General features: G+C 39.9%; 1 protein-coding gene across 13 annotated transcripts in view; it reads right to left on the minus strand.

The window, feature by feature from the left end:
• Positions 1 to 23,996, minus strand: part of SYNE1 (spectrin repeat containing nuclear envelope protein 1) — a 492,337-nt gene that overhangs the window by 89,632 nt on the left and 378,709 nt on the right. For all 13 annotated transcript variants that reach the window (XM_018053370.1, XM_018053378.1, XM_018053374.1 and 10 more), the window contains 11 exons: positions 23,120 to 23,275; positions 19,372 to 19,542; positions 16,998 to 17,131; positions 16,186 to 16,390; positions 14,346 to 14,528; positions 13,651 to 13,797; positions 11,361 to 11,515; positions 10,760 to 10,907; positions 8,859 to 8,953; positions 4,842 to 5,076; positions 2,833 to 3,027 (listed from right to left, as the gene is read on the minus strand). In XM_018053370.1, coding sequence (XP_017908859.1) covers positions 2,833 to 3,027; positions 4,842 to 5,076; positions 8,859 to 8,953; positions 10,760 to 10,907; positions 11,361 to 11,515; positions 13,651 to 13,797; positions 14,346 to 14,528; positions 16,186 to 16,390; positions 16,998 to 17,131; positions 19,372 to 19,542; positions 23,120 to 23,275 — 1,824 coding nt within the window. The remainder of the gene's footprint in view (positions 1 to 2,832; positions 3,028 to 4,841; positions 5,077 to 8,858; positions 8,954 to 10,759; positions 10,908 to 11,360; positions 11,516 to 13,650; positions 13,798 to 14,345; positions 14,529 to 16,185; positions 16,391 to 16,997; positions 17,132 to 19,371; positions 19,543 to 23,119; positions 23,276 to 23,996) is intronic.

A 23,996-nucleotide genomic window follows, 5' to 3' on the forward strand; every position in this document is an offset into this window, starting at 1 on the left:
AAGCATACATGCTGTGGTTGTGTTTCAGAATATTACACACCATCGGTAACAAAGGTTACCTCTAGGAAAGATACTAGGAACTGGATTTGAGTGATAGTGTCATGTAGGGGTAATTTAATTTTTTTTTACTCTCTGTACTTCAGTTCTTACCTGAATTTTTTTTTTCAGACACATGACTTCTTGGGTAATTAAAAAAAGAGTAAAAGACAAAAAAAAAGAGAGAGAGAGAGAGAGCAACCATGATGAAGACCTGATTCTTTACAGCACCCTATGTACAAATCGGAGAAGGCAATGGCACCCCACTCCAGTACTCTTGCCTGGAAAATCCCATGGATGGAGGAGCCTGGTAGGCTGCAGTAAATAGCCCACATCCAGAGTCTCTGTGCCAATTAAATTCAACTCAACAAATCTCCTTCAGTTTGTCTGATACTCTACACTCCTGGCCTCCCTTCCCCCTCCTACAACTTAAATTACTGAGTTCCAGAGACAACTTGAGTTGTTTTTAGTCATCAGTCTAGTGCCAAATTCTGCTACTTTTCTCTTCACATTATTCTTTGGACTATCTTTCATCACCAGTCTTTTCCTGTCTGAGTTCTTTCTATCTTTTCTCCTGATGCCTTATTTTTACCATAACAACATGCAGTTGCTATTTCAACTGTGTTCTTTGAGACATAATGGCCACCTTACCTCCTTGCTCATAATGTCTTTTGGTTTCTAAATGAACTGACAGTTTGGCCCAAACTTTTCATTTTTTAAAAAAATTCCCTCAGGGAACTTCCTAGAGTATATAACCACATTCCTTCTTCCCATTCACCAGAAAGAACAAAAACAAAACCCAAAAGTCCCAGCTGTCTGCTTTGGAGAGAATTGTTCCAATTTCCCTTTATTAAAATATCTTGGTGTTCCCAGGCTATGCTTAGTTCATCAACACTAAGCACGGTTAGGGCAGATAACAGACTCTCTTTCTGCTTAAGCTGAACAACATTCTCAATTAAATCATCTCACATACTGAAATCTCAACATGTGGGCAAGAAATGTTCACTGATCTAAAAAGAGAAAAGGTCAGCTTTTATTCTTCATAATGGAATTAAGAGGTAATAGTGAAGGTGGTCAACACACAGGGCATAGAAATATGATGACTGTATTTCTGGCGTATTTACTCAGCATTCAATTAAAAGTGAAAATAGGTAAGCATCATGGCTGTGGTGAAAAGATACAGTAACATGAGACTGTAGAAACATAAGAATTTAGCTCCATAAATTCTTTCTTAGGCAAATAGGATCTAATGTATGATCCAAAAATAAAAAATACAACTTTAACAAGAGAATAGGGATTCCCCTTCCCAAAGATGGATTAGATGCTAAAGCTATAACCAAGAATTTTACTAAATGAATTATAAGGAAATAACTAAATGTTATGGTCTGCAAACACTTATTAAAGCAGATATTTTATATGCCAACAAACAACAGACAAGGAAAGCAAATGAAATGACTCAGCCATCTCATCTTAGTAAGTCTTAGAAATGTGTCCAAAAGAAAATCACAAATAAAGAAAAAATATATGATTAACATGCTCTCTACAGAATGATTTACAATGTTTTTAATCCTTTACTGAAAGCCAAAAAAGAAGAAAAAAGAATTAGGCATATTGTATTACTGATGAATTGCGCTGTGTGCAAATAATGATTCTCTAACATATGTTGGGTGGCATTTTTGATTCATTGCTTCCTGCACAGAAGGTAATATATTATTCAATAAAATTCAATAGAAAAAAAATGAGTGTGTAAACATTAAGTATTCAGAGAAAAAAAAGCAAAATGTGTTTCATTAACTTTATTATTATTACCTTTGATCTAAAAACAGACAGGCCAGATTTAATAAATGATCTCATTAAAGTGCTGGTGATTATCAATGTATATAAAACTTTAGTATTTAGTCATGTTCAGTTTCAAGATGTTAATAATATTGACAATAATTACCATCATTTATTGAGTACTTAGTATGTACCAAGTATTTTGATACATAATTCACTTTCATTATTTCATTAAATCTTCACAAGGTCTTATGAAAGAGATGTGATCATACCCACTCTACAGATTAGGAAACTGAGGCTTTGATAGGTTGAGTTCGCCAGGTTACCTCATTTCTTATGGTTTTAACTTAGGTTTATCTGAGTTTAGAGCCCCATACCTTCATTCAACTACTGATTTAATTGTGTCTTATGCAAAGAATTGGAAAGTGAGGGAGAAAAGCACATTGTGGGAGGTCTGATAAATCTACATTTCCCTAACCTTTCTGTATGATCAGTATGCTGTTTGTATCCAACTACGGGCTTAATATACCTCCTTGAGATTTTATCTTACAGCAACCTGCTTGGATAAGCTAAGATCAAATCAAGAGTGTCTTCTTGGATAGTTTTCCCTTGCTATAAAAGAAGAGATATCAATCTTGAAAACCAGTTTAGACTCTTAGATTAGGGAGTGGAATCTGCTCTTTGCATTCTTGTCTGGATTTATAAAGTCATCTCATGGCTCCTGGCTTAGCACTGATCATGAATCAAGAGTTCATCACTTGGACGGTCTTATTAGATTTAAAACTACTTTGTTGGGGGATTTTCCTGAAAGACAAACTGCTGAAGATTGGGAAACTTTTCCCGTTGAGGCAAGACAGTAAAAAGTCTTAAACGAGACACAGGGGATCAAAATACTGCAAGGTCTGATGTAATGATCAGCATTATTTGATTCACAGGATAACGACATTGGGGAAGCAGCACAACTGTTACGAGGGCGTTTGAAACCTCATGAGGCCCATAGGAGGGAAGAGCTGAACTTACCTGCAGCAAGCCGGCCAGTTTTTTCTTCTGCTCCTCCAGACACACACTTGCTGACTTCCATTTCTCTTGGATCTCAGCGAGTTCGGCCTGCAGGGTGGCCTCAGCCCCGCTGTCAGCCGAAAGCAGTAGCTGCTTGCCAGCCTCCACGGTGAGGATGTAGCTCCCTTGCTGCCGCAGGAACACTTTTTCTTTGAACTGAAAGGAACCGGAGATTTTTGACTTTCTCATTCTTCTCTTCACCATATCCCCGTTAAAAGTGTTTTTAAATAATCCTAAATTTCTGCATCCATAACATGCCTTTTTCCCCTCAAAGCTTTACTGACCCTATGAGTGGGCCCATATGGGCCTGAGTGAAGGAACATATAAATAAATGAGAATTCCACAAACAGGGCTTAGTTTCTATTGCCAGCTTTTAAACAGTCATGATGCAACAGGAAGACTTCTCTATGAGGCTGATGCAAAGAGACACAGAGTGACATCTGACCCACTTGGAGGGCACACTGAGGCTTCTTCAAGAGGCAAAAGCTTCATGAGTCTTAAAAGACACGGGGATACAACCAGATGAAGAAGGATCTGGTGTGATGAGGCCAGGAGTCAAAGAGAGAACACCTTCCGCATAGGGAAATGAGGATGGGCAAACTCACGTGACAGGATAAATTATGAGTTCAGGACACTGGACTCAGTTGCCAGTGGCTAGAATGTAGGATGTCTATAAGTGAGTGGTGTAAGATAAGGCAAGAGCAGACCTTGAAGAGGAGATTGATGTTTATAGTAAAAGTGACTGAGATTCATGGGAGAGTATTAAGCATCAGGTGGAAAATGGAGTGGAAGAAGGTCATATATCGGATACCCTAAGACATGTCAGGGTTTCTCTGGTGGTTCAGTGGTGAAGAAAGTGCCTGTCAATGCAGGAGACGCAGGTTCGATCCCTGGGTTGGGAAGATCCCCTGGAGAAGGAAACGGCAATTCACTCCAGTATTCTTGCCTAGAGAATTCTATGGACAGAGAAGCCTAGTGAACCATAGTACATGGAGTTGCAAGAGAATGAGTCAGCATGATTTAGAGACTTAAACAACAATAACAAAGATAGGTTAGGAAATGCTTGCCTATCTAGGGAAGAAATGACCACCTCATCTAAGGCAGTGGCAGTGGGGATGAAGACTTGAGAGATATAAGCTGCAAGAAGCGTGAGAAAAAAGAAGAGGAGAGCTCTACAAGGACTCTAGGGTTGCTGATGGATATAGACCAGTGATGACATTTTCTTGGTTTGGACACATGGAATGGATTGATGGAGACTGGTTGGTTCAGGGATCATAGATGCTATTGGAACCCACCAAGTATCTTATGTCTGTGATGCAGATAAAGCTAAAAGGTGGCTGGATGCATGAGCTGGAGGCTCAGGAGGTCAATGTGACCAGAAGATCCAAAGTGAGCCTTCTCTGCTGGTAGGGAGTCGCGGAAGCCATGTGCAGAGATGGGGTTTCTCAGAGAATCAAGGAGGAGACAGGAAGCAGAGAATGACCTTTAAGAAAAGAGAAGCCGACGAAATATCCTGGGAGGGACCAATGAGAGGATGAGGAGGTCTTTATTTAAGGGGCTGGAGTCCCAAACTCCCAGGTGGTGAAAGTAAGGGGAATGGACAAACAGCCCACCCAGGGCTGACCCTTTCACCTTTTCTGGAATATTTAAGGTTCACGTTTAAACGGCTCATGAGTAAAATATGTATTATCACTGCCAGGTTTTCCTGTCCTTGCCACTGCATTTCCATCCACACTGGGATTCACTGAGTTGCTGAGAGGGCTTTGGGGGTGAAGTCTTTGAAGAAGCTGGGACTTTCACTGTTAAATACGGACTCCGTAATGGATCATTTTGTATATTTCTGCGGACATTTGAGAACAATGTTTGTTGCCATTCCAGTGTCACTCTAGAATCCTAAAGAACGGGGGTTAGGGTAAAGCATGCAGTGAACACATGGAAGAGGCTTAGAAATTGCCTGCTTTGTACCTTACCTGCACTTGATCAAAGAGGGCCCTTGCTTGCTGCAGTGGTATCCGGACACTCCCCAGACCACTCACGGGCAGACAGGACACCTCCACCAGCCATTTACGGAGCTTTTCTGCCATCTCCCTGTAGCGCTGCCACTGGTGGATCTGGCTGTCGATGATGCCCCGCCTCTGCTGGGCCCGGCGGATCACCCCCTGCCACTGATTACTGAGGAGGGTCAATTTCAGGTTGAACTCATCCCTGGTGAAGAAATAATTACATAAGGAAAACCACTGCTATCCTGATGAAAGTGTTGTGAAAGTGTTAGCCGCTCAGTCGTGTCCAACTCTTTGCCACCACATGGACTGTAGCCCACCAGGCTCCTCTGTCCATGGAATTCTCCAGGCAAGAATACTGGAGTGTGTAGCCATTCCCTTCTCCAGGGGATCTTCCTGACCCAGGGATCAAACCCAGGTATCCTGCACAGAAGGCAGATTCGTCACCATCTGAGCTGCCAGGGAAGCCCTGTCTAGGACAGGGGTCTTCATATATCATGCTACGATCTACTGTCAGCTCTTCTGAATGTAATTAGAAAAATTGAAAACAGTCAAACTATCAGCCCACCAGGACTTCCCTGGTGGCTCAGAGGGTAAAGCGTCTGCCTACAATGCGGGAGACCCGGCTTCAATCCCTGGGTCGGGAAGATCTCCTGGAGAAGGAAATGGCTACACACTCCAGTATTCTTGCCGGGAGAATCCCATGGGCGGAGGAGCCTGGAGGGCCACAGTCCCTGGGGTTGCAAAGAGTCAGACACGACTGAGTGACTTCACTTTCACTTTATCAGTTTGCAGACAGTCAGTGTGTCAGAATAGGTAGGCATATCTGTAAGGTCACTGTCATTCACTCTGAGTGCATGAGAGGGGATAGAACATAAGACAGCAGCTTCAGTGGGAATGACCCCCTGGACACACCCATCACAACCTATCAGCACGTGACAGCATCTTATGTATGCCACAGCAGGAGAAAGTGAAGAGACCAGCTTATTTACAACCTCTGTCTCCAGCTACACTTATAAACCACTTTGGATGAACAAAACTGGGTTATTTTAGCTAGAAATCATAAACCACTCAGATAAAATTATGTTGTTTAAAAATACTTAAAAAACTGTACTCCATAAACTCTCACTATTCCCTCACAAGGGACAGCCCAAATCTTTAGCAAATTATTTCACATTCTAAAACATCCCTTCTACATTTTAAGCCCACTTTACTCGTTCTTAGAAAAATGTAAACTGTCTAGTCATCATTTCTGAATAAAGATTGTCCATATACTTAGAGACATTAAATTTTATTTAAGCTTTCTCAATATAAGGCTGACTAATCTCAGAACTTTTAGTTGCTTCTTCCTACCTCTGTGTTTCCTAACTTTAAAAAATGTTGGTGGTTTTTTCTTTTTTTAAATTATGTTTTCTTTAGCAGCCAACTGTGGCTCTAGAACTGGTTTGTCCAGTACCAAATAGACTGTAGTAGATTACAGTTCTAGTCACATATTTTAGTACTAAAGTGTAACATTACTTGCTCTTCTCTATTTTACTCATCTTGCTTTTCTTTCTTCTTGTGGATGGGTTCTAATCTGAATTAGATTTATTATTCTGGACTCCTATATTCTTGATATATTGCCTAGGGCTACTATAAACTTGAGTTTCCCTGGTGGCTCAGACAGTAAAGAACCCACCAGCCAATGCAGGAGATTTAAGAGACATGGGTTCCATTCCTGAGTAGGGATGATCCCCTGGAAAACGGAGTGACTACTCACTCCAGTATTCTTGCCTGGAGAACTCCATGGACAGAGGAGCCTGGAGGGCTACAGTCCATGGGGTCACAAAGAATTGGACATGACTGAGCGACTAACACACACACTAAATACTTTGATTTTGTAACCAAATGTGTTATTCAGTGCTTCTGTTTCTGAAAGTAAATTCTGATGTTTATAATCTATTTACAATAGAACTAAATATGATGAATTAAAAAGTAATAACAGTTAAACTATCAGTGTTTGCAAACAGTGAGTGTATCAGAATAGGTGGACATATCTGTAAGGTCAAATATGATGAATTAGGTTCATGACACTTCCTTAACGATGCAAGCATCTGTCATCTCTGACAACATCTCCAGGACTTGAGGATGTTCTGTAAAAATGAAGAATACCATACATGTTGTTTCCCTATCGGCTAGTGTTCAGGGTCTCTCTGGAGCCTCATCTTCACTTTGTAGAACCAAGCTGTCTGGAGCTATCTGACAGTATGAGGAACTACTCAAAACATGACACTGGGCTCAGTGCTGAACCTGAACTCTCAAAAACAAAACGTATGAACAAACCTTTAAAACACAATACATTGGTAATCTAGGACCTCTCTTATTTGTCAACATGCTCTCATTTGAATTTTTTTTTCCCACTAGCAACGTTCCAAAATTATCCTCAGATCCAATCCTCACATTTTCATCTCCTTGGTGCTTTTCCCTGCTAACATTTAAAATTAACAGATGTTGGCTTGCACATGAATTTTAAATTTTATTTTACTTAATGATGTGAGCTTTTATAATATTGCCACAGAGAAGGGAGGATAAAGCAAAAGATAAGTTGATTGCCTTTGAATATGTCTTATTCTAAAGGCCTTAAATTCTTAGTTAAGCTCACATTTAAGTTTGGCTTCCTTGGAATAAATATGGCATCAAATTTTGTTGTTCCAAGTTTAACCATGAAAATCTTTCATGTACTTCCAAAGAAATATCCACTTAAGACTAAAATTGGCTCCAAAACATGAAAAAAAAACCCAACACACTCTTAATCAAAATAATGATTTATTTTCTATTTTGGGCGGGGGGGACTAAGTTAATTATAATCACAACTAGACTCTTGAGAGTCCCTTGGACTGCAAGGAGATCCAACCAGTCCATTCTAAAGGAGATCAGTCCTGGTTGTTCTTTGGAAGGACTGATGCTAAAGCTGAAACTCCAATACTTTGGCCACCTCATGCAAAGAGTTGACTCATTGGAAAAGACCCTGATGCTGGGAGGGATTGGGGGCAGGAGGAGAAGGGGATGACAGAGGATGAGATGGCTGGATGGCATCACCTACTCAATGGACAAGAGTTTGGGTGAACTCCGGTGGTTGGTGCTGGACAGGGAGGCCTGGCGTGCTGCAATTCATGGGGTCGCAAAGAGTCGGACACTACTGAGTGACTGAAATGAACTGAACTGAACTGGTCTTAATTATGGAAAAGACATACAAATGTGATAAAAGAAATGAGGTTTGTATTCCAAATATCACCATAGAAAATTGATTGGGTAGAGTAAATATTGTTCCTAGCAAAGGTAACATAGGACGAAGCTGCCAATTCACATACCATAAATCTAAAAAGGGGCTAGATTTTACCTCTGCATTTTTAATACAGAGATACTTTGTTAAGTAATAAAGAGAAAGCAGGGTTTCAGACTGAGTGTAATCTGACTTAAGGTAGCAAACCATTTCCAAATCATGGAAGGGAAACCTGGCTTTTCCTGAGTAAAAACCAGGTACATGAGGGCTAGGCTTGATTCTGTTGCTACTTAGTTATGTGACCTTGGTCAAATGACTTCACGTTTCTGGGCCTCAATTTTTCATTTGTAAGTAAGAGAGATGGTCTAGTGACCTCTGTGCTCCTCTGAGGAATAAAATTTCTGCAACTGTATGAGAATCTTACCAGCATCTGTTGACACATCATTGACACAATTCATTCTGATCTATTTTAATTCTCTCCTCCAGACCACTAGCAAAGGTTGGCTAGGTGATTTCCACTTACTCTATGTCCTTCATATAACACAACAGAGGTTCTTTAAAAAGATTCAATACTCAGCCATTTCAGCAGTTCAGACAAGTCTTTCCTCTAATCACTGAGGGTCCTTTGCGGGATGCTTGCTTTAGGCATATGTTCTCTAATCTGCTTAAAGAAAATGACTAATTTGCTGGAACCTTTCTTTGTGATATAGTATCAAAGATCCTACCTGTCATCAACTTGACCTTGTTCTAGAAGGTGCTGTCCATCAAAAATGATTGAGTGCAAAATCTGCTGACGGCTGAACATCTCTGCTTGAAACAACTGTTATTAAAAAAAAAAAAGAAAAACGTAATTTAGAGTTCCTAATTTTAGTGATCAGTTCTCCAAAAACTTTCCAAAAATTCTGGTTTAAGCAAGACTATGAAAAACACTTCCAGATGAATCAGGCTGCATTAATATAAAAAATCCTGCAATGTAAGAACATTTTAAAAACTATCTGTTAAGATAAACTTAAAGATACAGTTTAGTTTTTGTTTACTAAGACTGTGACTAAAAGTATAATTATGTTTCCCTTCTTTCTTTCAAAATCACCCAATAAAGTTAGTTAATACATAATTTGTATTCTGGTTTATTTTATATGCAGAATATGGTCCATTTTTAGATAGAATAGTTCTAAAACCTTTTAAAAAGTTGAAGAATGGAAAAAATCTATCATTTTTAATAAAATCACTGTTTTTCAATTTAGCTTAGTTAATAAAATTGTTTCACCACTAAGACTTTCAAATTTTCACTGTTTTTTAAACAGGTTTATTGAGATAAAATTCTATATCATATAACTCACTTGATTAAAGTATACAATAATTTTTCTTATATTTACAGTTACACAACTATCACCACAATCAATTTTAGAGTATTTTCACAATCCCCTCCCAAAGCTCCATACTCATTAACAAGTTTCCAGCTTTTAGCTTTTCTCTGCCCTAGGAATCCTGGATTTCCTTTTGTGTGTATTTCATAAACACATGGAGCAACTTAGTTACACCAGTAAACAGCAAAATAGAGACTAACAGCAAATTTATTAATTTGCTTTCTGGATCTAATTCTCTCTAGATGTTTCTTGAAAAAGAATTATAATGCAATTTGATCAGGAAGTACACTGAGAGATGTTTGGTAGCTTGATTTTCTAGTAAAAAATATGTATGTGCTTTTTAAAGAACTCACAATTTTATTTTATTTTTTATTATTTTTTAAAATTTTTATTTTTACTTTATTTTGCTTTACAATACTGTATTGGTTTTGCCATACATTGACATGAATCCGCCATGGGTGTACATGAGCTCCCAGTCCTGAGCCCCACTCCCACCTCCCACCCCATATCATCTCTCTGGATCTTCCCCGTGCACCAGCCCCAAGTATCCTGTATCCTGTATCGAACACAGACTGGCGATTCGTTTCTTACATGATAGTATATATGTTTCAATGCCATTCTCCCAAATCATCCCACCCTTTCCCACAGAGTCCAAAAGTCTGTTCTATACATCTGTGTCTCTTCTGCTGTCTCACATACAGGGTTATCATTACCATCTTACTAAATTCCATATATATGTGTTAGTATACTGTATTGGGTTTTTCTTTCTGGCTTACTTCACTCTGTATAATAGGCTCCAGTTTCATCCACCTCATTAGAACTGATTCAAATGTTTTCTTTGTAATGGTTGAGTAATACTCCATTGTGTATATACACCACAGCTTTCTTATCCATTCATCTGCTGATGGGCATCTAGAACTCGCAATTTTAATTTATTAAAGATTTTTGACCAAAGTGTAATCTCTAAGCAACTAGCCTCAGAAATATTATTGTAGTATGTCACTCAACTTGGAAATTATCTTACCGTAATTCTGACATGATACCTTGCAGGGTATTGAAGCCTGTCCCATGCTTATAACCAATCACATTTTGGGGATTAAGATATCAAAACTTCAAGCTTAAGAAAGACGAAAAAAACATGGCATGCATCTGAGCAGACTCAGCGCACAGTATAGGACTTTCTTCCACACGGCACTTTGCAGCACCTTCCAAAGGCCTAACACTGTTTTATCAGCCAAAACAGTACTGGCATAACTTACCTCATGTGCTCTCTGCTGCTCCAAAAGATGCTGATAATTGCCTGAAATCTCTACTGCTAACTTTTGTTCCGTTTGAACTAGGAATTCCATCCATGTTTCACATTTTTCCAAGAAAGTCTGATGTTGTAGCAAAAATGACTGTAACTTACTGACAGAACAAAAGAAAAAGAATGACAAGGTTGCTGCTTTTTTCTTATGCCTGTAGCACATAAAACTAGATTAAATATTCTCTGCCTCCAATTTTAATTTGACCTCTACAAAGCTCTCCCATGAGGTAGTAAGGTGTTTTAAAAAATAAAAAGAAAATCGAAGAAAAATATTTTAGTGATAAAATTATATATCTTTTACATATTCTTATATAAAGGGTTTCCTTGGTGGCTCAGAGGGTAAAGCATATATAAAAGCTTTATTTTTTGATAAAAACAAGATTAAACATTCTTCACTACATTCAACATGGGAAACCGTATCACAATTTGAGTTGCCCACTTTTAGTTCAAATTTTGTATCACTGGAAAGACCTAGAATGTATAAATATACACAAATCATGAACTTATCTGTACGGATATTTCAGAGTGGCCGAAACGTCTCTGGGTTACGCTACCTGAATCTTTCCGTAGTCTGGGAGGAGATCAGAGCCCAGTGCCGATTCAGATTCTGCACCCTTTTGATTTCTTTATCGTTCAGGGGCAGCCTGTATCCAAGTTCATTCAGACGGTCTAAATCTGGGACCATGCTGCTGAATTTCAGCATCTGTCCCTGGAAGCAAGATGCAAAAGTAGGTTTAGCACCACAGTCAGAAAAGGCAGAGGACTTTCAGAGTGGACAGTGAACTTCTGATTTCAGGGAGAAGCTGGTCTTTGGTCTCCTCTGCATTTCTAGGCACCCACTTGCCATCTCCAGAGTCACAAAGAAAGCAAAACGGCATCTCCCCAACAGCTTTCAGTGCTGCTGCTGCTACTGCTGCACAGCTACTCGCTGTCCTTTATTGAACGCTTAGTAGTTTACGTGTGTTATTTACTTGCATCACTTACTCAGCAGTAAATGCTTGCTTGAACTGATAAAGGATGAAAATTGTGTTGATGACTGAAAAAACTTATTTCCTACCCTTTATATGTCATTTATCTGTGTTAATCTGCTCCATTATTATTTAATAATAATAACAATAGTTATAGCAGTAATAGCTAACATTTTTTTGAGCCCTTATAAACCAAGCACTGTTGCAAGAGCTTTACAGATAATAACTCGTTTTATCCTCAAAACAATTCCGTAAGGTAAGAACCACTACTATTCCTGACTTACAACAAGAAATATGAGGCACAGACTCTTTAAGGAAATTGCTTAAGACCACCCAGCTCATGAGAGAGCCAGATAAGCAACACTTGATGGGTTCTCCCTGGATACAACACAAACTCACTTAAACTCTGAAATTACCATGTGTCATCTCAAGAGCTTCAGCTTTAGTTTCTTGACCCCAACCCCAAAGTTGGTGAGATCCAACTGAGAAAGCAGTCTATGCTTTCTGATCTCTTTTGCCCTTCCACACACAGGACAAAGCTGCCTGTCCTGCCTTTTCCTGTGGGTATTCTTAACTCCATTGAGGAAACTGGCTATAGGAAGAAGAAAAGGTCCGGCCACCTTTGGCTGTGCATGTTTCCACTTTATGTGCTCTGAAAAAAGGCTCATAACCCCGAGAGAGAATAAATCTTTCCAACTGTCAAAGCCAAAAGCAACCTGTTAGATGCCAGAATTTCCACGGGTACGTATGAGCAGTGAACAAAACTGACATGGTGCTCACAGAGTGTAAGACACTATTCCAGTAGTGGAGAGAACAGAAGTCAGTTAATCATATGAGTGTCATTAGAAGATACAATGAAACTCTGAAGAAAAAGAACAGTAGGTCTGACAGTGTGTTGCTGGGGAGCCTGATCATGGACAGAAGGGGAGGCTTTCTGAGAGCACCATTGAACAAAAGGACCAGGAGCTGATTCCTTTTGGTGGGCATGGGGTTGGTGGGGATAAGGAATGAATTCCAGGAAGAAGGAAGCCAGGGCACATCCTGCCCAGAGACGCTGGGAAACATCGCAGCTCCCCAGTGGCTGGAGAGTGACATGGACGGTGGTGAAGATGAGATCCTTAGGAGGGTGGAAGCTGGGTATTTCTCGTTTTGATACTTCACCACATCTTCACCCTGAGAGCAATGGGAACCCACAGAGGGTTTAAGTAGAGGGATAATATAATAATGAAAATGGTCATGTCTATTGTATTATTTTACTTACTTTAATATAGTTCATAATTAAGTAAATCCCTGCCAAAGGAAAAGATCATTGTAGCATTATGGGTTGGAGGGAGAGAGAGAGAGATTCAAGGAGGTCCATGGAGGTTGGAGCTTGGCCTTGGCCCCCGAGAGAGACTGGGCAACTTGAACTAGGAGCGGATGAAGGTAGCGATGAAGCCGAAAGGTTTAAGAACGTTGACGGAGGTCATGGACTAGGTGTGAGGAGGGACCAGGGGGAGAGGGAAGAAGAGTGAGATGCAGACAGGCACTGCTCCTGGGTCCCTCATCACGGACCATGGCATCCGCTGTGCTCACAGACATCAGCCCTCTCAAGAGAACAGGAGAGAGCTGGCAAGAACTCTCTTGGGAACAAACGGCAGGCCTATGTCAGGAGTTCTGAGTTACCCTTAAGATTCTGAGCATAGAGGATAGACCTGGGGGACTTTCCTGGCGCACCAGTGATTAAGACTCTGCGACTTCACTGTAGGAGGCATGGGCTCGATTCCCTGGTAGAGGAAGTAAAATTTTAAACAATTAAAATGCACATGCTTGGCCAAAATAAAAGAAGAAGAAGAAGCAGAAGCTAGATCTGGGACCAGGATTTGAACACACTTACCTTCAGCTCCTCCATCCTTTCCTGGATGGTCGAGAGGTCAGATGAGTGGCTAGGGTCCTGCCCTTGTAGTATTTCTTCAGCTTCTACTATCCAGGTCTCCAAAGCTTCTAAACTCTTGGTAAAGGTTTCATAGTCAAGAACGCCAGCCTTTGTTTCCACAAAAGAAAATTGGTATTTAGAAATCTAGGGAAAGGCCAAGTGGATGTTAAAATTATTTTTCATATTCTTGCGTCAAATTGCCATTCTCCAGATGTTATTTCTAAAAAGACAAGGTTGCCATGATTTACACTTTCTTCTTTGTATTAATGTAATTTTCCTAAAGCTTAGAATAATTTTATGTACCATTGATTAACCAATTAAAGTTTTTTAAAATACATTATCAAGAGAGATATATTGATTCTTACAAAAGCTGATGTAAACATGAGTGTTAACATTAACGTTACTTAACATTTATTAATTGAACACATTTTACCATGGAACAAATCACGGATTTTAGGGCAAAATTATATGATAGAGAACAGGGCAAGACTCCCAGCTCTCCTTGACCCCACTGGAACTTTCAAATTTGTTTATTTTTAATTTTTTTTATCTTGAAGGAAGCATTGTTTTGATGATGAAAGTTCTCCTTTTCCTATTTACGCCCAGATTTTACAGGATGCCTAACTCATAACACCCACTGAATATAAGCTCTGTACCTGTAACACAGTCTGCTGTTTGCAGAGAGCCTGTTCTAGGGCATGTGATTGTTGCTTCAAAGAGAGCCAATCGGACTGAATGGCTGATGCTGCCGAAGCATCCACTTGTTGCTTGAGTTGCCCTCCCAGCTCATGAAGAACTACAAGAGAATCCTGAATAGGCCCCAATCCTTTGAGGAGGTCCTGCAGAAGATGAAAATATGCTCATCATGAAACAACAGGTTAAGTGTACTCATTATTGTAAACAATTACAGACACTCATTCTTATTTGTCCAATTATTACACTAAATAACCTCTCCCTGCAGGGGGGGACAAAATCAAGAATTGAATTCCATTTTTAAAAACGTTTGTATTAACATTAAAAAAGTGCTATTCTGATTATAAAAGCCACATAGGTTCCTTGTAAGACATAGAGGAAATGCAGAAAAACTTATTTAAGAAGAAAAAAAAATTATCTACAAGTAGAGCCAATCACTAGAAATATTTTGGCAGTTTTGTTGTTTTTTTCCCTTGCCTCTTCATGTAATTGATATCAAGTTGAAAATCCAGTGCTGCATTTTACCTTCTAGGACTTAATATTAGACACACAAGGGAGGAGCTGCGTGTGTGTGGTCACACCATAGTGGTTACAGTACCCCCCTCCCTGGCCGGTGGGCTCGGAAGCCTAGGTACGGCTCTGTGGGCAGCAGCAAGAGCGGGCTCCATCCTTTTCCGCAGCATCTCTTGCCTCCATGCTTTGTGGGACCCCCGTATATACTACAAATCACAAGCTGGTGGAAATTCCCTCTTTGAGTTCCATCTACCACTTAGGGATGACAACTGACTGGTTCTTCTCTACCTGTTGCTGATGACTCACAGATAGATGGAAAGAGCAGAGCCTGCCTGGGGACTTCAGTGAGAGGGGAAAAACAAAGGACAACTTTAAGCCTGACAGAGAGATCAGAAAATTCACAGCCATCATTTGGCGCCCTTGACTGTAAAACAAGATCTCTCAACTCAGGAGGACTGAAAATGGAAAATGACAAATCTCATAAAGATGAGCTATGTGGAAAGAGAAAAAAAACAAAACACTGAATTAACTTTACGGTAAAACTTAAACTCTAGCTTTCAAGGGATTATTCATTTTTCATGTGAAGGCCTTAGAACGAGTCAAACTTTTATTTATATGTCTTTTACAACCTGCCTAATTCTAATAAACTGATTTGGGAAAGTTTATAAGAAGGTCTTTGAAATAAGTTCATTAAAGTAAAGACACATGGCGAACAGTAAGAGGCATGTGATAGGTGAAATGAGAGAAGAAGAATTCCTGAAAACTTTAAGTAGGTTATTGGCAGCTGCAGTGAAAAAGAGAAATATTAAAAAGCTATTAAAAAGAAGTATACTCATAAATCAGGAGAGAAAGACTTCTTCTTACCATTAAATTCTTAGAAGAAATTATTGTGTTGAGGCTTACATAAGAGATAATGGCCCTAACTGGACGATATCTTTTAACAGTGGATTTTTGAAAGATGTAACATTACTTTTCATACAGTCATTTCTTATATTGACCATCTCTATAAAATAGAGATCCTGAGTCTTTCACACGGACTGTATTCCATTAGGAAAAATGGGAAAATGACTCTTTAAAAAGAAAGCGATGGGAGGGGATCTCTTTAACTCTGATACATGTGCAACTGGTTCTGAAAACCTAGCAGGCTCTCTGATATTTGAAACAATTATTTTTGGAAAGCTGTCCCACACAGAGCAATAACAAAAGCTTACACACAGCAGCACTCGCTCTGTTAAACTTGAAAAGTCTAAGCCTGGCAAGTTGAGAACTCACGATAGTTCTTGAACGTACATTGCAATCTTGGATCCAGGTGGCAACTTCATCATCACCGATGTCCTTGTCGGTGGCTGCCTTCAGGAACTCGTTGGTTCGTCCCTCCTGCTGTTGAACTGTAGCAGCACACTGTTTGAAGTAGTCCTTGTATCTCTGCCAAAGCTGAAGTAGGGCCTTGCTGGCACGCAGCTGCTCGGCAATCTCTTCCAGCAAGTTATTCCATCTGGAAACGATAGCCAACACTCATGGGTTGATTCCCACCTCTCACCAAATGCTGTTATTTGCTATTTTATTTTTCATGATCCTGGTTCATGTGAATATGGAAATAATGCAGATGTCTCGTTTCTATTTAACGTAATAAAAAGTAATATTTCACAGTCATATTTCAAGGGTAGATAGTAGAAAAGGGGTCAATCTTGGGGTATATTGCAGTTATAATTCCTTTCCAAATGTCTTCACTGCATTTGTGTGTGTGTGTGTGTGTGTGTGCGCAGTCATAGCCCGCCAGGCTCCTATGTCCACGCAATTTCCCAGGCAAGAATACTGGAGTGGGTTGCCATTTCCTTCTCCAGGGGATCTTCCCGACCCAGGGATTGAACCCAGGTCTCCCACACTATAGGCAGATTTTTTTTACCAGTGAGTCACCTGAGAAGCCCCATCTTGACTACATTTGTTTCTCCTTAAATTCATTTTGTGAAAATAAAAAATATTAATAGAATAGAGCCTATAAGGCTCAAGTTCAAAATGTTAGGGTTTTAATTGTATCGTTATTTATAATTAGACTGTGATATAAATAATGAGCAACACTGTAAAACCAGTATATTCCATACCTCATGTTGACTTCTTTTAGTGTATTCGTAAGAGTTTCTGTCACAGGTGGGTGACACTCTTTTAAAAGTTGATTGGTCACAGAGCCAAATTTCTGCAAGCTTTTTTCCTGTTTTTCTAGATCATCTTGAAGATTCTGCCCAAAGAAAAGGCCACAGATGACATGCTAGAGTCTAATAATTTGAATGATCAAATTTTAAAGTAATATAGCTGCTTTCATACAATATGAAAATATGCACATAAAATACATAAACTGTGACTTTTGCCCCAATGTTTCATAGCTTTCCTTTAGATAATCATTTTTCCTTTTTAATGAGTTTCTTCTTGTGGGTGTGAGGAGGGACTCTTAACAGTTGAGCCTTGGAGTGGGATGGGTAATTCTGCCAGGAAAGTTCACACAAGGAACCCGTGTTCATCATCCAGGAGGAAGCCGTGGGGCTGGTGGGTGTGCAACCTGGCACACTGTGGTTCTCTTTGCTGCTCAAGATCAAAATCCAGATCTGTATTCTATCACTTACCGAGAGCTGCTCTACCAGAAACTTCTGATAATGACAGTTTAAGATATCATAGCTTTTCTGCACGCGTGCACGCTCAGTTGCTTCAGTTGTGACAGTCTCTTTGCGACCCTGTGGACTGTAGTCCGTCACATTCTTCTGTCCATGGGATTCTCCAGGCAAGAATACTGGAGTGGGTTGCCATGCCCTACTCCAGGGGATCTTCTCCACCCAGGGATCAAACCCGAGTCTCCTGCGTCACCAGCATTGCAGGCAAATTCTTTACACACTGAGCCGCCCAGGAAGCCCCGTAGCTTTTCTGAGTACCATGTAAGTTCTAGCTCTGAGTGTTCTTCCTGGCAAAGAATCTTTATTACACAGGTTATAGGCTTGGCGGAGTCTTCCACCAAGAACCAGTGAAGAAGGATATTTCCCAGGAAATGCTGAAGTGACAGATTCAGTTCTTAGTAAAACTCCTCAGGGAAATCAGGCTGCAAAAATCCACCCCTACCTGACACTGCTTTCTGGTCGCCATCAAATCAAAACACATGAGGACTAGACCCTGAGTCCTTTCATATCTTAAGATAGAAGAGGTGAAACAGAGTAGGCTAAATTAAAAGGTGTTTCTCCTCAAAGGTATAAAATGTGTTTTTAAACTTACTAGTCTCAAAATTGGAGACGGCAATGGCAACCCACTCTAGTACTCTTGCCTGGAAAATCTCCTGGGTGGAGGAGCCTGGTAGGCTGCAGTCCATGGGGTCGCGAAGAGTCAGACACGACTGAGTGACCTCACTTTCACTTTTCATTTTCATGCATAGGAGAAGGAAATGGCAACCCACTCCAGACGGGGGAGCCTGGTGGGCTGCCGTCTACGGGGTCGCACAGAGTCAGACACGACTGAAGCGACTTAGCAGCAGCAGCAGCAGCAGCAGTCTCAAAATAAGTTTTAATGATTTTTAGTATTTACAATAATTATTTAAGGTTTCACATGTAACTGTACATAACTCATTTTATCCTTCCTGCCTCCTGCCTCCTGAAAAAAGGACATTATCTTCAGCAAGTCTGCACATCAGATAGATCAGCAACATATAAACTTTGATTGCCAAGTGAGAGATATAAGTCGAGGTAAGGAGGGTCCATGCTGGGCTCTTGCTGACCCCTCATCCCTTAGGCCTGCCATGCCCATGCCATCGGCTGCACCATTCAGCTGGGGAGAAAGATCAGTAGCAGGTGAAGAGTGCCCAGTGCCCAGGAACATAGGGGATGAGGGTAGCAATCAACTGAGGGCGGTGGCCTGAGTGAGGAGACTGTGCTTTTTAAGGCCAACAACAGTCATGTTCTTCTGGATGAAGGACATGATAACAGACACACAGGAAACAAAGCAGAAAGTGCTAGAAAATGGGGATGACGTGTACGCATTGGAGAGACAACTGACATTTTGCTGAATGCAAAGAAAATAACTTAATGGTTTAAAATTTTACTCTTTTGCTATTTTTCTTTCTGTGTTCTTTTAAATCCCTTAGACTATGTTCAGAAAAGCAGGATTAAAAAAAGGAGAAAGGGAAGACATAAAAGGCAGTGATAATAGATACAGAAGATGGATTTGGGTATAAAGTCATTTGATAAAATACATCCATCAGGATATTTATACAATTTTAAAAATCATTTACTTATATACCAACTATTCCAAAATCTGGTATCCACAGGTAAGTTTGATTATGTAACACATAAAGTAAGTAAAATTAATTTTGAATATTTTGAAAATAATTAAATGCAAACAATATAGACCAACATTCCAGCACGATGTTTGAATTTGTTCACTTTTTAAAAAAATTTCTCTAATTAAAAAGAATGCTAAGGATGGGGTCAATTCACTCCTTACCTGAAGACTGTCCACCTGAACTTGCACAGCTTCTAAAGAGCCAGTGAGCAGACAGAATCGAGAAAGAGAGTATCGGGCTTCCATGAGGCAACTGTTTATCTCATCAAATGCCACTTTATGGTGGCTCCACTGGTCAAGCACAGATTTCAACAGGATCTTGAGTTGGCCAACCTTTCAGAAGACAGAGACTTCTTATAATTGCATACTATTTTACATGATAAAATATATATTCCTCTGGTGGAAAAGACATTAACATTTAAGAACTTCATTGGGGTTTCAGGCATTGCAAGTAAACTCAAATTAAAAAAAATTATACATTAAAACAAAAAGTTATAAAATATGTTCTTAAAGTAAAAATGTAGCAATGTTGAAATTTAAGCCTTTCATACATGTGATCACATAGTGTAAATTAAAATGCTTAAAAAGGTTACACATATAACCTTGACCTATAGTATCACTTCAGTTCAGTTCAGTTGCTCAGTCATGTCTGACTCTTTGCAACCCCATGGACTGCAGCACACCGGGCTTCTCCTGGAGCTTACTCAAACTCAAGTCCATTGAGTCGGTGATGTCATCCAACCATCTCATCCTCTTTCAATTCCTTCTCCTCCTGCCTTCAATCTTACTCAACATCAGGGTCTTTTCAAATGAGTCAGTCCTTTGCATCAGGTGGCCAAAGTATTGGAGCTTCAGCATCAGTCCTTCCAATGAATATTCACGACTGATTTCCTTTAGGATTGACTGGTTTGATCTCCTTGCAGTCCAAGAGACTCTCAAGAGTCTTCTCCAACACCACAGTTCAAAAGCATCGATTCTTTGGTGCTCAGCTTTCTTTATGGGCCAACTTTCACATCCATACATGATTATTGGAAAAATGACAGCTTTGACTAGATGGACCTTTGCTGGCAAAGTAATGTGTCTGCTTTCTAATATGCTGTCTAGGTTGGTCATAAGTTTCCTTCCAAGGAGCAAGCATTTTTTAATTTCATGGCTGCAGTCACCATCTGCAGTGATTTTGGAGGCCAAGAAAGAAAGTCTTGTCATTGTTTCCACTATTTTCCAATCTACTTGCCATGAAATGATGGACTGGATGACATGATCTTTGTTTTCTAAATGTTGAGTTTTAAGCCAGCTTTTTCACTCTCCTCTTTCACTTTCATCAAGAGCCTCTTTAGTTCCTCTTCACTTTCTGCCATAAGGGTGGTGTCATCTGCATATCTGAGGTTATTCATATTTCTCTCCACAATCTCGATTCCAGCTTGTGTTTCATCCAGTCCACACTTTTGCATGATGTACTCTGCACTTACGGTAAATAAGCAGCGTGACACTATACAGCCTTGATGTAGTCCTTTTTCAATGTGGAGCCAGTCTGTTGTTTCATGTCAGGTTCTAACTGTTGCTTCTTGACCTGAATACAGATTTCTCTGGAGGCATGTAAGGTGGTCTGGTATTCCCGTCTCTTGAAGAATTTTCCACAGTTTGTAGTGATCCGCACAAAGGCTTTGGTGTAGTCAATAAAGCAGATGTTTTTCTGGAACTCTCTTGCTTTTTCTATGATCCAATGGATGTTGGCAATTTGATCTCTGGTTCCTCTGCCTTTTCCAAAACCAGCTTGAACATCTGGAAGTTCTCAATTTAAGTATTGTTGAAGCCTTTCTTGGAGAATTTTGAGCATTACTTGGCTAGTGTGTGAGATGAGTGCAATTGTGTGGTAGTTTGAACATTCTTTGGTTTTGCCTTTCTTTGATAGTGGAATGAAAACTGATCTTTTCTAGTCCTGTGGCGACTGCTGAGTTTTCCAAATTTGCTGGCATATTGAGTGCAGCACTTTCACAGCATCATCTTTCAGGATTTGAAATAGCTCAACTGGAATCCCATCACCTCCACTAGCTTTGTTCGTAGTGATGCTTCCTAAGGCCCACTTGACTTCACATTCCAGGATGTCTGGCTCTAGGTGAGTGATCACACCATCATGGTTACCTGTGTCATGAGGATCTTTTCTGTATAGTTCTTTGGTGTATTCTTGTATAGTTTGTATAGGCATATTCTTTGTATAGTTCTCTTCTTAACATCTTCTGCTTCTGTTGGGTCCATACTGTTTCTGTCTTTATTGAGCCCATCTTTGCATGAAATGTTCCCTTGGTATCTCTGATTTTCTTAAAGAGATCTCTAGTTTTCCCCATTGTATTGTTTTCCTCTATATCTTTGCCGTGATCACTGACGAAGGTTTTCTTATCTCTCCTTGCTATTCTTTGGAACTCTGCATTCAGATGCATATATCTTTCCTTTTCTCCTTTGCTTTTCGCTTCTCTTCTTTTCTCAGCTATTTGTAAGGCCTCCTCAGACAACTATCTTGCTTTTTTGTATATTTTTTTCTTGGGGATGGTTTTGGTCACCACCACCTGTACAATGCGACAAACCTCCATCCATAGTTCTTCAGGCATTCTATCAGATCTAATCACTTGAATCTATTTGTCACTTCCACTGTATAATTATAAGGGATTTGATTTAGATCACATTTGAATGGTCTAATGGTTTTCGCTACTTTCTTCAATTTAAGTCTGAATTTTGTAATAAGGAGTTCATGATCTGAGCCTATAGTATCTATATACATTTATATGAATATATGTATATATTTATTTTTATAATATGTATATATTATATATATATTGTTTATAAAATATATCGGAGAAGGGAATGGCACTCCACTCCAGTACTCTTGCCTGGAAAATCCCATGGACGGAGGAGCCTGGTAGGCTGCAGTCCATGGGGTCATGAAGAGTCAGACATGACTAAGTGACTTCACTTTCACTTTTCACTTTCATACATTGGAGAAGGAAATGGCAACCCACTCCAGTGTTCTTGCCTGGAGAATCCTAGGGATGGCGGAGCCTGGTGGGCTGCCGTCTACGGGGTCGCCCAGAGTCAGACATAACTGAAGCGACTTAGCAGCAGCAGCATAAAATATATATATAAAAGTGATAAAAGCTCAATATATTTAGTACCACCATTTAGGAAACATATTAACTGAGTGTTTTACATTCATTAACTCATTTCATCCTGGTAACAACCTTTGAGGTAGATGGAATCTTCACTTATCTTACAGATGAGGAAACTGAGGGATGAAGAGGTGACTCAGACCTAGGTGTTAGCTGCACAGATAGGGACAGAGGTCAGAGTCTAGTCTATCCTGAAATAGGGCTGACAAGACTGCTGATGGACTAGAGGTGGGTCTGAGAGAAAGAGGGGAATGAAGAACAACTCCAAGGGTTTCAGCCCCTGCTACTGGATGGGTAGAATTGTCATGAACTGAGATGGCAGAAAGCGTAGGTTTGAGGGGGACTGATGGGAGTTCGGCAGGAAGCTTGAGATGTCTACTGGCCACGTGAGTGCAGACGTTGATAGAGGACTTCCCTCTGTGTCTGTCCCTGACTGAGTTTAGCGGAGAAGTTCAACCTGAGTATACACATTTGAGAACCATCTGTGCCTAAATGGTATTGATAGACCCGGAATAGATAAGATTATTGAGAAAGGAATGTCCATAATAATGTTAATTATAGGAAACATCTGAAGCTAGACTCTTTTTGAAAGGTTAACAAAGTGGACTTAACAGTATAAATACACACTGTTTAGATTCAGTGATTATTTCTTCAGTTACTTTATGAAAATCAAAGCCCACGTCACATTCACATTTGGACACAAGATGGTAAGCGCGGTCTTGGAGCCAACTCTCCACAAGTAACATTACCATGTGGTCTAAATTTGCCCAAGTTTGGTTGAGCTCCTGAAGCGTGCTCCTCACAGTGCCAGAGACTTCTTCTTTCTTGTTCTGAACCAAAGCAAGTCCATTCTGCTCAATTTTCTCTACCTCTTTCTCTTTTGCTTTAATCAAGTCTTCCAGATCCTAAAAGATGAAGAAACAGTCATCTTAAATTATTCTGTTATGGAACTCTGGGGTGCACTGAAATTGAGCCATGATAGTCTCATAACCCAAAAAAACCTTCTACTAATCCAAAAAGCTTATTGTTCTCAGGAGAGGGCTGCCAGAATGATATTTCTTCCTACATTTAACTTTTAAAAATTCTCTTCTCATTCCACGAGAGGTGAGTGTAACTTAAAAAATACAAAATTCGATTACATACTAGATAAGGAAATGGCAACATGGAATTTTTTTTCAACAAGCTACAAGGAAAGAAATATACATTGGAAATGGTAACATGACTTATATCCTTAAATTCATTTATCTTCCTATTGGAAAAGGTTCACAGTCCTAGCCTCTGGGATGAAATGCGATAGAATGGTGTTCTGGACCCCAGTATCTGAGATTTAGCTCCACTTCTGTGACCATTAAGTTGAGCCACTTCGTGCAAGTGAGAAACTCCCACAGGGTCTCAGTTTCTTCAAATGAAAGAAACGAGAGTCTCCATTAACCTCCCTTTCTCCCTAAAATACTCTGATTCAAGTGATTCAGAAACACTGTATGGACTTTTTTTCATGAGTCAATTCCTCATCTTCCTTAGGATTTGCGTTTATAATGGTCAACATGAAATGTCCGGGCTTCCCTGGTAGCTCAATTGGTAAAGAATCGGCCTGCAATGTAGGAGATCCTGGTTCAATCCCTGGGT

Source organism: Capra hircus, chromosome 9 (assembly GCF_001704415.2).
Source record: "Capra hircus breed San Clemente chromosome 9, ASM170441v1, whole genome shotgun sequence".
Classification (NCBI taxonomy): Eukaryota; Metazoa; Chordata; class Mammalia; order Artiodactyla; family Bovidae; genus Capra; species Capra hircus.